The 17,367-nt window shown below is 45.2% G+C and overlaps 2 protein-coding genes across 2 annotated transcripts in view; one reads left to right on the top strand and one right to left on the bottom strand.

Annotated features, from left to right (window-relative positions):
• Window positions 1-5,203, bottom strand: LOC135555278 (dnaJ homolog subfamily B member 1-like). The gene is made up of 3 exons (XM_064987601.1): window positions 4,642-5,203; window positions 3,434-4,041; window positions 1-506 (listed from the first exon to the last, which is right to left on the bottom strand). The coding sequence occupies exons 1-3, from the start codon at window positions 4,850-4,852 to the stop codon at window positions 276-278; spliced, it is 1,050 nt and encodes a 349-aa protein (XP_064843673.1). The 5' UTR covers window positions 4,853-5,203; the 3' UTR covers window positions 1-275.
• A 2,363-nt stretch (window positions 5,204-7,566) lies between these two features.
• Window positions 7,567-17,367, top strand: part of LOC135555287 (very-long-chain enoyl-CoA reductase-like) — a 140,600-nt gene continuing 130,799 nt past the window's right edge. Inside the window, exons 1-8 of the mRNA XM_064987615.1 lie at window positions 7,567-7,948; window positions 8,787-8,838; window positions 9,668-9,712; window positions 9,874-9,977; window positions 10,876-10,991; window positions 11,267-11,372; window positions 11,599-11,671; window positions 11,919-11,962. Of these exons, the coding sequence (XP_064843687.1) occupies window positions 7,787-7,948; window positions 8,787-8,838; window positions 9,668-9,712; window positions 9,874-9,977; window positions 10,876-10,991; window positions 11,267-11,372; window positions 11,599-11,671; window positions 11,919-11,962 (702 nt within the window). The 5' untranslated portion in view covers window positions 7,567-7,786. The remainder of the gene's footprint in view (window positions 7,949-8,786; window positions 8,839-9,667; window positions 9,713-9,873; window positions 9,978-10,875; window positions 10,992-11,266; window positions 11,373-11,598; window positions 11,672-11,918; window positions 11,963-17,367) is intronic.

The following is a 17,367-nucleotide window of genomic DNA, read 5'->3' on the forward strand; positions in this document are numbered from 1 at the left end:
TAATAAAATCTAAATGTTTTAATAATATTAAAACAGGAAAAAACTATTAACCAAACAGAACAGCTAACAGAAGAGACCAACATGTTACTCTGTCAATATCTCATGGTGGTTAAATATATAACTGAATTATAATTTGGATCAGAGGTTGAATCAAAATAAACAAGTATAATTCCCAAACAACTATTATGTTCTTTGGCCTAGGGTAAGGACAACTCTAATGGAGAAAGACGACTGTCTTCGTGTTTGTTAGGTGTCTTCAAAAGCCACTTAGTTATTCAAGGAGGAAGAATCTGAGTCAGTGCATCACGGGCACTCTGCCCCAAATTCTCAGGGAATTTCACTACAAACTCAAGCACCATGTCCCCCCTCTTCTCTGGGTACTTGGACAGGGGTAGTCCCTCTCCCACGATACGCTTCTTCATCCCAGGTTTGACCACGTCTCTGGAGGTCACAGTCACAGTCCTGCCGTCCAGAGTGGGAGCGCTGACCGTGCATCCACACAGTGCCTGATGGGAGAGAGAAATACAGATTGTCACAATTAGGTGTGTTATATTTTTAGTTAAAGAGTACAAGGCCTGGGAGTTGGGCTGGGTGATATATCGAATTAATTTGACATTATGTTTTAGCGCGATGTTCCAAATGCCTGTATTGTAATATTTTTGTTTTTATGAGCATTTATGTCCGCTTGTTCTCATGACTTTGTTTTTTCGGTCTCGCCTCCTATGCACCTTTTGTGCTGGTCCAACAGAATGGGTGAGATGGACCCTGAAACACATTGGGACATTTTATTGTAAGAGAAATTAACCTTTCTAACGATACCCTTTTTTTTGTCTCAACTCCCAAAATTTAGCACAGAGCAGACCCTTCTAAAACCGTTCAAAAGTTTGGGATACTTAGAAATGTCCTTGTTTTTTAAAGAAAAATATAATTTTTTTAGCCATTAAAATAACATCAAATTGATCAGAAATACAGTGTAGACATTGTTTATGTTGTAAATGACTATTGTAGCTGGAAATATCCACATAGGCCCATTATCAGCCACCATCACTCCTGTGTTCCAATGGCACATTATGTTAGCTAATCCAAGTTCATAATTTTAAAAGGCTAATTTATCATTAGAAAACCCTTTTGCTGTGTGTAAGCCTCACAACTGGCAGCTTCATTAAATAGTACCCACAAAACACCAGTCTCAATGTCAACAGTGAAGAGGCGACACAGGGATAATGGCCTTCTAGGCAGAGTTTCTCTGTCCAGTGTGTGTTCTTTTGCATCTTAATATTTAAATTTTTATTGGCCAGTCTGAAAATGGCCTTTTCTTTGCAACTCTGCCTAGAAGGCCAGCATCCCAGAGTCGCCTCTTCACTGTTGAAATTGGTGTTTTGTGGGTACTATTTAATGAAGCTACCAGTTGAAGACTTGTGAGGCGTCTGTTTCTCAAACTAGACACTACTTTACTTGCCCTCTTGCTCAGTTGTGCAACGGGGCCCCCCACTCCTATTCTGGTTAGAACCAGTTTGCAGTGTTCTGTGAAGGGAGTAGTACACACAGCGTTGTACAAGATCAATTTCTCACATGGAATAGCCTTCATTTCTTAGAACAAGAATAGACTAAAGAGTTTCAGAAGAAAGTTTCTGGCCATTTTGAGCCTGTAATAGAACCCACAAATGCTGATGCTCTAGATATTCAACTAGGCTAAAGGACAGTTTTATTGCTTCTTTAAATTAAAACAACAGTTTTCAGCTGTGCTAACATAATTGCAAAAGGGTTTACTACTGATAAATTAGCCTTTTAAAATTATAAACTTGGATTAGCTAACACAACATGCCAGTGGAACACAGAAGTGATGGTTGCTGATAATGGGCCTCTGTACACCTATGTAGATATTCCTTTTTTAATTTTAATCAGCCGTTTCCAGCTACAATAGTCATTTACAACATTAACAATGTCTACACTATATTTCTCATCAATTTGATGTTATTTTAATGCACCAAATTGTTTGCTTTTTTCTTTCAAAAACAAAGAAATATCTAAGTGACCCCAAACTTTTGAACGGTAGTGTATATTGTAAAAACAACTAGCTGGAGCTGTCGGCTATGAACGCCCTTACCCGCTAGTACGTAATGCTGATAATTGGTTCTGACTCGCTACAGGCTGTTCTGCAAGAACAGTACGATTGCTTCTTAGTCTAGGACTTTTATCTTCACCACCACACACTATAGTATTCACACACAGAAATCTTCAGTTTACAGAGGATGGACTTGTGGTTTTCTTGGATGCATTGTACCCACAATTTTACTAAAATAAACACACAACTTGGTCGGCAGCCAAACTTGTGTCTTCATCTGCCGACAACGATAGCCACTCTGACCTGGAGTGGGTTGGGTCAGAGTCCAAATGTGCACTCTAATTGGTGTAAACCAAGAGGCTGTGAAAGACAGCTGAGAAGGGGAGAAATCACCCTAATAGGACTGTGGAGAGTCGGACATGGCCTGTTTTTTCTCTCTCTCTCTCTCACACACACACACACACACACCTTGTTTTCATAAATGTGATTATATAAGCTTGAAGCCCATTCAAAAACACAGTACGGGAATTGCAACAGGAGGTAGTAAATACTAGTACTTCCATACCGTATTGGCAACTTGTTCTCATTCTGAGAAATAAGCATCTTCTTATCCATGTAGGTAGGCCACAAAGTGGACATGCTAGCATTTTGTTCAAACAGTAGGCGACTGACAGGAGGGTGTGTTCATAACAGTTCAACTGTTTTGAACTTGTTAGCAAGTAAATAGATCAAAGATAGCTCATCTTTTATATTTAAAGTCTAGCCAACTACTCATTATTAGTGGATGTGCAATATGTATGGTTCTGGTTACATTTTTTTAACAAAAAGGGCATTTTCATACAGACAGACTTAAAAGCCAGATCAGTGATTATTGCAAGAAAGCAAGTTAAACTGCTATAATATAATTATTAGTGAGTTGTGGAAGGCTTACATTTAGCCTAGGTATAATTTTACAAGCCATGAATTCATTAGATTATTCCTGACTGTTTAAAATGCAGTGTACTGACATTTAAATGGTGCAACAAAGCTTATTTAGAGAACATACATACATACATGCATACATACATGCATGCATGCATACATACATACATGCATGCATACATACATGCATGCATGCATGCATACATACATACATGCATACATACATACATGCATGCATGCATACATGCATACATACATACATACTGAATCGCCCATAAGTTACAAAACAAATTGACATATGAATTTTAGGTCATTTCACCCAACCCTGCCTGAGAGCAGCAGAGAAATATCATTAACATGATTACAGAGAATACAAGTGAAAGAGTTTAGTGGGTTACAGCTATGACTGACACAATGTTTAAGAAATCACAAAGACCAAGCACTCACATCTCTGAGGGACACTCTAGCAGGGTAGATGATATCGGAGCCATCCCGGCGGAACACAGGATGGGGTTTGTCTTTGACCACAAACACCACGTCAGCAGGAATGTTAGTGGGTGTCTCATCTCCCTCCCTGGGGAAGGTGATCTTGGTCCCTTCCTTCCAGCCTCGCTTGATGTCCACTGTCAGGATCTTGTCCTCGCTGCGCATGCTGCAGCCGTCCGGGTTCAGCCGCTTCCTGGAGATCTTCATCTTCTTGGTGCAGCCGGAGAACACCTCCTCCAGGCTCACCTTCAGCTCGTGTACCACTGGAGAATCTTTCTTCTTCTCACGGCCCCCATGGGGACCCCCTGGTCGGGATTTGAAGGACCTCTGGTGTTGGTGGAACCCTCCCATTCCACCCGGCATACCCCCCATCCCTCCCATACCAAATGCCGCAAAGGGGTCATCAGTGTCCATGTCATCGTCCCCGTTGCGTGCGAAGAACTGGTCGAATGGGCTGCGGCCACCAAAAAACTCTGTAAACATGGCGTGAGGATCTCCATGGAAGGTGTAGTTGTAGTTGTTGGGACCATTGGGACCACCACCCCCGCCGGCTGTGTGCCCCTTCAGGCCTGTAAGAGTGAACACAACATCAAAATTGCTATTTTAGAACACAAGAACAAACATCAAAATGTTTATTTTAAATCCCTTTGAATCACTTATTCATAACCCACTTTCAACACTTCCAGACATACCATCTCTCTAAATAAATCATGCTAAAGCATGTTACATTTCCACCTGTGTCTTCAGGGGTCACTGTGACAGAGCAGTGTTTCTGAAAAGGTGTTCTGCAATGTGCCACAAACCATGAGCGGACGTGACAGAATGAAGGAATTAACGTTGTGATGTGAACAAACTAGCCCCACCGACAGTTTGAACTCAGAATAATCAGGAAAGTTCCAGCAAGTTCTCGAGATAATTGTAGTGCCTCTGACTGTTTCCGGCGCTCAGTTGCTTCCAATATAATAACTACAATAGTTTCTAGGACTACACTCAAAGAAAAACACAAACAGTAACATTTAAATAATAAGGTTAGCTGGAAGTTGTCAAAAACAACGGCCACGGCTGATACAGCTACCAACGTTACATAGTTGGCAAACCTGACAACGTCCAAGACAGTTTAGGTTACAATGGTGCAGCACACTGTGTGGAACCAAAAGTTGATGCGTTACCTTCTTCTCCATATCGGTCATATATATCCTTTTTCTTTGCGTCGCTGAGGACATCATAGGCCTCGGCGATCTCTTTGAATTTATCCTCAGCTCCAGTGGACTTGTTTTTATCAGGGTGATATCGCAGGGCCTGCTTTCGATACGCCTTCTTTATCTCGTCCTCAGAGGCGCCTTTCTGTATACCCAACACTTTATAATAGTCTTTACCCATTACGAGTATCTGCCAAGTAACGCTTGATATTCAAAAAACCATCGTCAATTCACCAGTTAATCTTATATCAAAGGCCGTCAACCAAGCACACTGAAATTTAGTGTTTGAAGCTGGCTAGCCAGTTGACAGCTGCAAGCTAGCTACAAATCCGACCCTCCACAATTTTTTGACCCATTAAACTATGGAGTTACATAAATATATCCCACTCACTGCTGAATAAATCAATTTATGAGCCGAGATATCGTGGCTACTCAAAATACGCTTTTCACCATGTCGCTAGCTAGCCACCATGTAAGAAACTTCCAGAAGTCCTAGTGCTGATACTGCTGTGACTATCGCATTTTCACATTGACTGACATCTCCGCCCCTTTCCACGTCATGCTTTCAAAATGGTCTGTGCTTTCAAGATCTCTGGGACGTCCCTACCCCATTGAAGGTGAACTGTATGAATGGTTAAAGTTCGGGTTAGGGTAGCCTCGTCGAGAACCAGGCGTGACAACGGGTTATGCTTGGCGTTAGGGTTAGGACGTCCCAAGGAATCCGAATATCACTAACCTTGTCAAAATCAAGAACTACGATTTCCGCCCCACCACTCTCTGGCAGCAGTTGCTTACACATATAAGACGGGATAATAAACTGCATGTTCAGGGATGGACAACTAGCGGCCCAACCAAATTGTGCTTAGTGCGCCCAAAAGGGTCACCCCATACAGAACCAATCAGTCGATATAATCGAGAACAATCATCAGAAATCACGCGATATGAATCGAACAGTTAGGGCGCCGCCTGACCCACTGATTGCAATTGTGGAAGGGTAGGGCCGACTGACTGCATGTGTGTGTTACGATGTAGGTACACAGACCCGCGAGCCACTGCAGACCTTCATGATGAGTTAATATTTTTTTGTGGCCCACACGCCAATTAAAGTTGCCCATCACTGATGTAGATAATAATTTCATCACATTGTGGGTATCTGTGGCAAAGCTTTATAAATGATTTCATTAGCTAAAATAATATGAATGCATATTGTGACAAGACTATTGATATGTTTCATATCAAATGGTCACACGGTAGAATAATATAATAGTGTTCCTCTTGCAATGCCTAAATACATATCTTACATATCCTACGTATCTTTCATGATATGGAAAGATATTGGCTTTAAGATGACTCCATGTCAGTGATTCTGGAAAATAAAGAAGAGATAACTTGCAAAGTGAAGTGATAATAACGCTGACTACCACAGAGGGGCAGTATTGCAGCTTCTTAAATCACGGAAACTGTAACATTATTCTCACGCTTCACTGGAGAGCCCCATAGCATGATAACCTGATATGCTCCCGTATCAGTTTGGATTCCAGGCTAATAATACGAGCCCACCGTACCATAACATCTGTTGCATATCACAAAAAAACAAAAAACAAACTTGAACATGATGTTAAATTGAGATTATGAGAGAGCCATTTGTTTAAATCAATTGAATTTGCTGGCTGTAACATGATAGGACAGCTTTTCCAGCTCCTGTCCAGGTTTTCCAACTCCTGTCCACTCCAACACAGAGACTTTCTGCACATGATCAACAAATCCTTGTTAACATTACAGCATATTTTTAAATGTTTTTATTTAACTAAGCAAGTCAGTTAAGATCAAATTCTTATTTACAATGACAGCCTACCCGGCCAAACCCTAACCCGGACAACGCTGGGCCAATTGTGCACAACCCTATGGGACTCCCAATCACGGCCGGTTGTGATACAGCCTAGAATCTAACCAGGGGCTGTAGTGATGCCTCTAGCACTGAGATGCAGTGCCTTAGACCGCTGAGCTACTCAGCTAATATGTCACAACATCTTAATCCATGCAGATCAGAACAGCTTGCTGTGTTCTTGTACCACTTTGTGCTCCTGTCTGATGTATGTTGCTCAGTGGCCATACCTGATTGTAAATATAGAATACAGATCTGCTGCCTGTGTGTGTTGAGATGCTCCTTTTACTCAAATCTGAAGGACATGATCCCTGTCTGAAGGATATCTTGGGCAACATCTCCAAGCCCCCCAACTGATAGCCAGCACCTCACAGCTCTGAGAGCACTACAGCTGACAGCTCTCACTCCATTGGAAAATGATAGGACAGTGTTAGGCCTTAATGTTTGTTCATGGTATTGGGAGAGTACACACACTCTAAAATAAACATGTGTTTGTTTTAGTTTTTGTTCGTTCTCGAGGTCAGAGTGGTAGAAAAAAAATGGCACAGGTGGCCTGGGGGGGGAAGTGTCGGTATGCAGAGGCCTGACTGTCCACATGGATACGGCCTATAGGAGGGTCATTGTGAGACAGTGTGACTGAGTGAGGAGCAGAGCTCAGCAGAGATGTGTCTTGGCTCTTCTGAGAGCAGAGAGGGATCTGTTTCTGAGTGGGGTTGTGTGTGGCTGACCAAGGTTACTGAGCTACTGCAGAATAGAGCAGAGCAAATCGGGCTTCTTATATTTAGCCTTGCGACGTGCGCGCTACGGATTATGTCTTGAGCGTCTCGGGTTTCGCCTTCAGTACGTTTGTGGGTGTGGAGGGGGTCCGGTAACTAGTGGGAGGCCTCTCTTCAGGTGAGGAGGTGGTGGGTTACTGACGTTTAACCCCCTCTCATTCTATGAACATCTCACAGGCAACCTCTCTCTCTCTCTTTCTCACTTTCTCTCCCACCCTCTTGCTTTCTTTACCTCTTTCTCACACCCTCACACAGGAAAAGGCTGTTTATGGTGACATAGTTGTTTCCCATTCTGGAAGGCTATTTGGAGGGTACAGATAGTAAGAAAATAGCCATGTTAGACTACAGCTTCTAATCTGATACAAGTAGAGAACACTAACTAGGTTTTTGCAAGCCATTGGAGGGACCTCATTTTAGTGCGGAGGCACATTGAGGTCGTAGTTCAAAAGGGGTCATGGATACACTGGCTTTAGAGGCGAAGGCAACTGGGCAAGAAAAGAAAAGTTCAGCCCCAAGACCAAGACCTAAACCACCCAAAAAGGCCAAAAGGATTGTTTACTTTGAGGTAGAAATCGTGGATGCAAAGACAAAGGAGAAGCTACTACTCTTGGACAAAGTGAGTGTGTGTGTGTGTGTGTGTGTGTGTGTGTGTGTGTGTGTGTGTGTGTGTGTGTGTGTGTGTGTGTGTGTGTGTGTGTGTGTGTGTGTGTGTGTGTGTGTGTGTGTGTGTGGCTGGCTGGCTGTGTCACTGTGTCTCATCAGTCACTGTGCACGTTCAGTATTGTATTTGAATCTGTACACTGAGCAAAATTACATTTACACGTTTGAAATCATCAGTTGAGGTCTAATTCCAGTCCTAGTAAAAGCCATAATACTGTCTGAAGTCAGAAGACACTTGTTTGCTTTAGCTCAAGAAGTTACAGTCACCCCTTTGACCGTACAGCCGGCTAATTTCCAGTTCACAGACGCTATGGCTGATTCTACAGAGGTTGTGTTGCAGTTAGGAGGTGAAAACTCCCCCTGATCTTAAAGGAATCTTCTGGGCGAATTATGAGTTCTGTGTCAGCTCAGTGTCCTGAGGCCAGTGGGTGTCTTGAAGCCAACAGCACCATGTGTTGAGTGGGTTTTATGAATGTGAACATTTGTGTTGCAATGATAATTACAGTTGAAGTGCTGCATCAGTCTCACAATTTCTTCAAGATATTTATTATGAAAACAGATATAGTTTTCTGTAACTGTAGGCTTCTTTAATTTGCCTTGACTGTCTTTGCAGTGGGAATAAATATGTTTGTGTTATAACATATGTACAGTATGTGGTATGGTACTAATTTCACAACTTGAAAACAAATATCAAGCTTTAGTCAATAAATCTATCTTGGATACATGTATTAGACCCATGGCAGTAACACTAGCAGTATGTTTGCCTATGGATGATTGATTGTCTTTCTGAACAGGTTGAGCCAACTTCGACTATTTTGGATATTAAGGCTTTGTTCCACAAATCAAGTGAGTATGTGACAAAGTCCAGTTAAAATATAGTCATGTTGTGGACGCTCTTATCCAGATCAACTTTCAGTCAGTGATGTAACAACATGAAATGTAAAACACTTGTGTAACGTGATCTACACTCTGCACCAGGGATGGGCAACTTTGATGGGGGTGGGGGCCCCAAAACATCTGAACTCATCAAGAGGGGCCGCAGTTGCTCTTGACAGCGGAGAGAAAATATTTAAGTTTTAGAGTTCCTTTTTACAATTCTACACATTTTGCCATGGGGCGTAACAGAAATGTTGCAGTTTTAAAGCAAGTTCGCTGAAATTATACACATTTTGCCATGTGGCGGAGAGAAGATTTTGAAATTGTATAATTCATTTCATGCTCATTTTGTCATGGGGCGGAGAGGAAAATTGTTCCGAGGGCCTTCAAAAGGCCAGTGGACAAAAGGTGCTTTCCTGGAACCTAAAAGGGTTCTTCGGCCATACCCATAGGAGAACCCTTTGAAGAACCCCGGTTAGTTCCAGGTAGAACACTTTTGGTTCCAAGTAGAACCATTTCGGTTCCATGTAGAACCCTTTCCACAGAGGGTTCTACATGGATGAAACCCAAAAGGTTTCTCCTATGGTGACAGCCGAAGAACCCTTCTGGAATGCTTTTTTCTAAGAGTGTAGATATGTATGATCCATATACAATATGTCATGATAATTATGAGGTTAGTCTCGCAATGCCATCTTTCCAAGTCTAGTTAATATTTCAGCTACTGGAAGGAAGCCTTGAAATGGAGGCTATTATAGTATAATACTATTATAAGCTGAATTAACTTCTGTCTTCTTGTCAGATCCCCAGTGGTACCCAGCCAGACAGTCCTTACGCCTGGATCCTAGTAAGCCCCACACCTCCCATGCATGATACCTCAACTACTTACACAGACTCAAATGAGTGCTAGAAATTGCTATACTAAAACCGTATAAAGATCTTATCTTCTGTGAAATGGTCCACAATGTCATGGCTGACTATGGCATTGTGCTCTGTCTTGCTCCACAGAGGGTAAGGGTCTGAAGGATGAGGATGTCTTGCAGACACTTCCTGTTGGAACCACAGCCAGCTTCTACTTCTTTGACCTGGGGGCCCAGATCGCCTGGGGCACTGTAAGCACATGAAACACACACACACACGTGTTAATGCACGCACGCACATATGCCCACCCACACTCAATCACCCACAAATGCACACACACACAAATGCACTCATGTGCACAATCACACACAAACGCGCGCACACACACACATTATACTGCATATCTTGACATGTCTATACTGCATTTAAATATACACAGCCACACTCCCTCAATTAATCAACTATAGCCTTGCATATAAATATACACCCACACTGACAGATAGAAAACCGAACCAGAGGACAGTGAATCTATCACCTCCTAGCTCCTATGTCCTCTGTCCTAGGACACATAATCTCATGGCCCTATTTCCCCCACAGGTGTTTATCCCCCTGACCTCCTTTTCACCCTCCATTGCCACAGCCTCCTCAACCATTCTCCACAACCAACCAAATGCATGTAACCATGCTCCATATCCTCAATCCTCTCACCCCTCATCCACCTGTGTCTGAACCCCCAGTGGAATAGGGTGATGCCAGTGTTGGGGGGTAATGGGGTCCAATGTACTCCTTGCAGCCTGGCACCATAGCTGAGATCAACAGTAGCGATCAGTCACCCGTGCTGGGCCTGGACCCATGCCAGAGGTGTTGATTCAGAGATCTGTTTCATCACAAACTGACTGTCAGCTAAGCTGCCATATCTCTAGGGGAATGTGTGTGTTACATGCTCACTTGTTTTCTCTAATGCTCAATTACAAATCATCTACTTGCCCTCCTCCCTTGGCACTCCTGTAGATCTGAAATGATCGGATAGGTAAAAGCAATATAATAAAACTTCCATTCAGTCTATCAGAATGCAATATGAAGCTAGTACCACCTACAGATCCAATCAGCACCTACTTGGCTCACCTTTATGTCTTCCCCCCATCTCAGGTCTTCCTTTCAGAGTGTTACGGACCACTGCTCATCTACTTGATGTTCTACTTCCGCCTGCCTTTCATCTATGCCCCAAAGTATGACTTTAGCAGCAGCAAGCACTGGGTTGTACAGTGAGTGTCAAATTACTGCATTTTCAAGGGTCTATTCTATCTCTGTCACTGTACCTCACACTCTCCAAGTGATGATTACAGTGGCATAATTAGGTCTGGTTGACCAGTGATGGTGTTGACAGTGAAGATAATGTGTGTGCTGCATCAGAGAAGCATGACAGCCCTCTCGGACTGTCGTAGAGACCAGTGAGTGAATGATGTAGTAATCAAAGCTAAATATGTGATGATAATAAGACGTAATCAATACTATAATCACCTTTCCCCTCCCGCTGCAGTTTGGCCTGCATGTGTCACTCCTTCCACTATGTGAAGAGAATCCTTGAGACGCTGTTCATCCACCGTATCTCCCATGGTACCATGCCACTGAGAAACATCTTCAAGGTGAGAAGATTGAATAAGGGAATCTCCAATCTGATTCTAAAGAGGATCTGTGATCCAGTTTGATCCAATGATATCTGATAATAGCAGTATTGTTTTTCCATTTATTTAATGGTTTACTTTCATGTGACATAGTTTCTAAACTTATTCTCAGGGGTAAAGAGATTGTCTAATTAATGTATTATTATTCTGATGACTTGTACAAAAACTGGTCCTGCTTCTTTTCCAGAACTGCAGTTATTACTGGTGTTTTGCTGCATGGATGGCCTACTACATCAACCATCCCCTCTATACACCACCCTGTAAGTCCTGTCTACCCTGAGGTGATGTCACTCACATCTAACCCACACTCATCACTACTCTGTCTGCTGGTTGCCAGGATGTTACAGAATACAGATGGTCATCTCTACTCTGTCTGCTGGTTGCCAGAATGTTACAGAATACAGATGGTCATCTCTACTCTGTCTGCTGGTTGCCAGAATGTTACAGAATACAGATGGATATTTCCATAATCCCTAATGACTTTCAATGTCCTTTCCCATGATACAGACTATGGGCAACAGCAAGTGAAGACAGCACTCATTATATTCTTAGTAAGTATGCTTTAGTTAGTGTAATGAAGAATATATTTATTTGAATACCTAATGTTGTAACATATTAATTTAGTTGATTCTTTGTAGAGTTGAGGCTACACAGTAGGCCCATTAGGCACAGATAATAGTCTCACCACCTGACACGTTCAGTCTGGGGACGAGGTTACACAATGATAACGTCATTAACATCACTGCAATTTGTCAGGACCCGGTTTCGAACCTGGGTCTCCGGAGTGAGAAACAGTCACTTAACCAACTGAGCCACGAATAGACAGCAGAACCCAGAAGATGAGGCAGACACAGCAGTACTTAAGACGGTGTATTTAATAAAGAAAAAATCCTAAAATACAAAAAAATGGCAAATCCAAAAGGTGGTAGGAAAAACACAAAAAGACCTCAAAAGAAACTCACCAAAAATAAACAAAAACAAAAAACAGAATACCACAAGAACTTCACCCGGAATCGACAAGAGCACACAGAACACTAGGGCAGGGTGCTAACATACAAACACAGAGCACAGAACTGAGGGAAACAAAGGGTTTAAATACAATCAGGGGAAACGAGACACAGGTGCAAATAATAATGGGGATCAAGGGAAAAACATAGGGACAAAAAGCACAATGGGGACATCTACTGACCAAAACCCGGAACAACCCTGGCCAAATCCTGACAGAATCCCCCCTAGGAACGGCTCCTGACGTTCCTACCAGCTCTCTCAGGGTGGAGGACCCTGAACTGACGAATGAGGTCAGGGTCCAGGATGTCTTTGGCAGGAACCCAGGAGCGCTCCTCAGGACCGTAGCCTTCCCAGTCCACCAGATACTGCCAGGACCGCTGCACCCGGCGGGAATCCAGTATCCGGTGGACGGTATAAGCCGGCTGGCCTCCAATGACACGAGGCGGAGGGGGAGGTCTGTCTGCCGGGACAAGGGGAGAAAAAACAACAGGTTTTAACAATGACACATGAAATGTGGGATTAATCTTAAGGGATCTGGGTAAGTGTAGGCGATAAGAAACTGGGTTAACTCTCCTGGCAACCTTGAAGGGACCGATGTATTTTTGGGACAGCTTGCGAGACTCCACCCGTAGAGGTAAGTCTTTTGTGGAAAGCCAGACTCTCTGGCCGGGCGCAGGGTAGGCCCGGGACGGCGACGTCTGTTGGCTTGTTGTTGATACCTCTGTGAGGAACGCATCAGATTAAGACGGGTCTTCCTCCACATAAGCCGACAGCGTCTGACGAACCTCAAGGCTGAAGGCACTCTGACTTCTGCCTCCTGGTCCGGGAACAATGGAGGAGCATAGCCAAACTGACACTCGTGCGGGGACATACCAGTGGAGGAGGAGCGCAAGGTGTTGTGCGCGTATTCGGCCCAAACAATAAAGGATGACCATGTGGACGGGTTGTCACGAGTCATACATCGGAGGGTGGTTTCCAGCTCTTGATTCATCCTGTTTGGCCGTTGGACTCCGGATGGTACCCTGAAGATAGACTGGCAGAAGCCCCCATGAGTTGGCAGAAGGCCTTCCAAAACCTTGAGGCGAACTGGGGACCTCTGTCAGAAACCACATCTTGAGGAATGCCGAAGACTCGGAACACATGATTAATTACCAACTCAGCCGTTTCCTTGGCAGAAGGTAACTTAGTCAGAGGGACGAACCTGGCCGCCTTTGAAAACCTGTCGATTATGACTAGGATAGTAGTATTGCCATGGGATGGAGGAAGTCCAGTAATAAAGTCCAATGAGATATGGGACCAGGGTCTGTGGGGAACAGGTAAAGGGTGAAGGAGTCCTTGAGGGCGGAGGTGAGAAGATTTGCCCTGGCAGCACACAGGGCAGGCATTGACGAAAGTGGCAACGTCTTCTCTTATGGTAGGCCACCAGAACTTACGCTGGATGAACTCCAAGGTGCGACCTACGCCCGGATGACAGGTGAGGCGAGAGGAGTGCCCCCACAGAAGGACCTGAGTCCTCACTGCCTTGGGGACAAACAACCGATTGGCAGGGCCTCCTTTAGGGTCCGGTTCGCTAGCTTGAGCACGTCTCACGGTATCCTCAACTTGCCACGAGATCGGAGCCACAATCTTAGCAGCAGGAAGGACAGGCATGTCCGTGTCATCTCGAATGGCAGGAGCGTAGACTCGGGACAGGGCATCCGGTTTGAGATTCTTCGACCCGGGCCGATAGGTGAGGATAAACTGGAATCGATTGAAGAAAAGAGACCATCTAGCTTGTCTAGAGTTCAATCGCTTCGCCTGCTGGATATACTCCAGATTTTTGTGGTCCGTAAGCACTTGAAACGGGTGAGAAGCCCCCTCGAGCCAGTGTCTCCATTCCTTCAATGCCATCTTAACCGCTAGGAGTTCACGATCCCCACATCGTAGTTCCTCTCAGTCGGGGTAAGCCGGTGTGAGAAGAAAGCGCACGGATGAAGCTTCTTGTCTTCACCCCTCTGAGACAGGACAGCTCCAACACCAACCTCTGATGCGTCTACCTCCACCACAAATGGTTCATCCGTAGTCGGTAGTATCAGGATGGGAGCAGAGAGGACGCGCTGCTTGAGTCCTTGGAAGGCCGTCTCAGCTTCTCTTCCCCACACAAACCTTGCATTGCCACCTTTGGTTAAAGCTGAGAGAGGAGCTGCCACCAAACTGAAGTTCTTGATGAACTTGCGGTAAAAGTTTGTGAAGCCCAGGAAACGCTGAACATCCTTAACGGATTTGGGGGTGGACCAATCCGCTACCGACCCTACCTTCCTAGGGTCCATTTGGACTCGACCGGGTTCCACTACAAATCCCAGGAATTGTACTCGGGATGAATGGAATTCACATTTTTCCGGCTTAACGTACAGATGGCTGTCCAGGAGGCGTTTGAGTACTTGTCTGACATGCTTAGTGTGTTCTTGAAGGGAGCTCGAAAAGATGAGGATGTCATCCAAGTAAACGAACACAAATATGTTAAGCATATCCCTAAGCACATCGTTTATGAGCGCTTGGAACACCGCTGGGGCGTTGGTCAGGCCGAAGGGCATCAGCAAGTATTCATAGTGACCAGTAGGCGTGTTGAAAGCGGTCTTCCACTCGTCACCAGGTCTGATCCGCACAAGATGGTATGCGTTCCGCAGGTCAAGCTTAGTGAAAACAACTGCTTCCTGGAGCAGCTCGAAGGCTGTGGCCATAAGGGGTAGCGGGTAACGGTTACGGACGGTTATGTCATTGAGTCCCCGGTAGTCGATGCAAGGACGTAATCCACCATCTTTCTTGGCCACAAAGAAAAACCCTGCTCCCGCCGGGGAGGTTGATGGACGCATGAGGCCTGCTTCCAGAGAGTCCTTGATGTAGGTATCCATAGCAGCTCGTTCGGGTGGAGATAGGGAAAAGATCCGACCCCTGGGGGGGCAAGTGCCCGGAAACAGGTCGATGGGGCAATCGTAAGATCTATGGGGTGGTAGCATGGTGGCCCTCTGTTTGCTAAACACCAGTTTGAGGTCATGGTAACACTCGGGAACTCGGGTCAGGTCGATGGATTCTAAAGACTCGGGAGTAGAACTCGGGAATTCTGGAAAATACAAGTAGCTTGGCACGTAGGACCCCACTGCTTGATAGTGCCCACAGACCAGTCGATGTGAGGGTTATGGCTGTGAAGCCAGGGGTATCCAAGGACGAGAGGGAACTCGGAACAGGAGATCAAATGAAAGTTCATCAATTCCTGGTGTTGTGAAACTGAAAGTCTCAAGGAGGTAGTGACATGAGTGACAAGTCCAGATCCCAAAGGGCTTCCATCCAATGTAGTAACCCTCATGGGGTCACTTAGAGGTTCAGAGGGAACGCCATTCTCCTTCGCCCAGACACCATCCATGAAGTTACCTGCGGCTCCAGAGTCTACCAAGGCTTGAAGGTGAAGCTTGTGGTTGTCCCAGGAGAGGGTGACTGGAATGAGCAGACGGGAGTTGGATGGATGGGAGGAGGTTGTGTTTCCCGTTACAGTTCCCCCGGTCTGTACGGGACAGAGCGTTCCCTGGAGCCCGGGACACGTGGAACGGAAATGGCCCGGTTTGCCGCAATATAGACAGCGTCGCTCCCTCATCCGGCGGTCTCTCTCAGCCTGGGAGATGCGTCCAATCTGCATGGGTTCCGGTGGAGCCAGCGATGATAAAGGTGGGGACTCGGAGCTGGGACTGATAGGGGCTAGAGGTCTACGGTTGAGTTCTCTCTCTCTCAGACGCTGGTCAATGCGTGAGGCCAACTTGATCAGGGACTCGAGATTGTCCGGTGGTTCCCGAGTGGCCAGTTCATCTTGGATAGTGTCGGAAAGGCCTTTCAGAAAGCACACCGTGAGCGCCTCGTTGTTCCAACCACTCGCTGCCCACTGTGCGGAACTGGATGGCATAGTCCGTCACGCTGCGCCAACCTTGATGGAGAGTCAGGAGCTGTTTGGCTGAGTCAGAACCACTGCTTGGGCCTTGAAACACTCGTTTGAATTCCTCAGCAAAGGCAGAGTAGCTGGCACAGCAGGAACTATGGGCATCCCACACAGCAGTAGCCCAGGCCAGGGCTTTTTCCGACAGCAGGGTAATGATATATGCGATCTTAGACCGGTCGGTGGGAAACGACGAGGGTTGCAGCTCAAAGGAGAGAGAACATTGAGTGAGAAAGCCTTTACAAGCACTTGGATCACCTGAGAACCGTTGGGGAGGTGGAAGACGAGGTTCAGCCAGGGGTTAACTGCCATGGGTACGTGAACCTGAGGTACTGGGACGGAAACTGTTGCCGGGGTAAGTCGATCAGATATTTGCTTAATGGAAGTCAGCATCTCCGACAGAAGATGAGAATGTCTAGCCATTAAGGCCTCTTGCTGAACCAGGGCGGCTTCGTGGCGTTGGACAGTCTCCTGGTGGTGGGACAGCGTGGCAAAAAGGTCCTGGGAACTGGCTGCCTCTGGGTTCATTTTTGGCTCTGTGTTTCTGTCAGGACCCGGTTTCGAACCTGGGTCTCCGGAGTGAGAAACAGTCACTTAACCAACTGAGCCACGAATAGACAGCAGAACCCAGAAGATGAGGCAGACACAGCAGTACTTAAGACAGTGTATTTAATAAAGAAAAAATCCTAAAATACAAAAAAAATGGCAAATCCAAAAGGTGGTAGGAAAAACACAAAAAGACCTCAAAAGAAACTCACCAAAAATAAACAAAAACAAAAAACAGAATACCACAAGAACTTCACCCGGAATCGACAAGAGCACACAGAACACTAGGGCAGGGTGCTAACATACAAACACAGAGCACAGAACTGAGGGAAACAAAGGGTTTAAATACAATTAGGGAAAACGAGACACAGGTGCAAATAATAATGGGGATCAAGGGAAAAACATAGGGACAAAAAGCACAATGGGGACATCTACTGACCA

Source organism: Oncorhynchus masou, chromosome 15 (assembly GCF_036934945.1).
Source record: "Oncorhynchus masou masou isolate Uvic2021 chromosome 15, UVic_Omas_1.1, whole genome shotgun sequence".
NCBI lineage: Eukaryota > Metazoa > Chordata > Actinopteri > Salmoniformes > Salmonidae > Oncorhynchus > Oncorhynchus masou.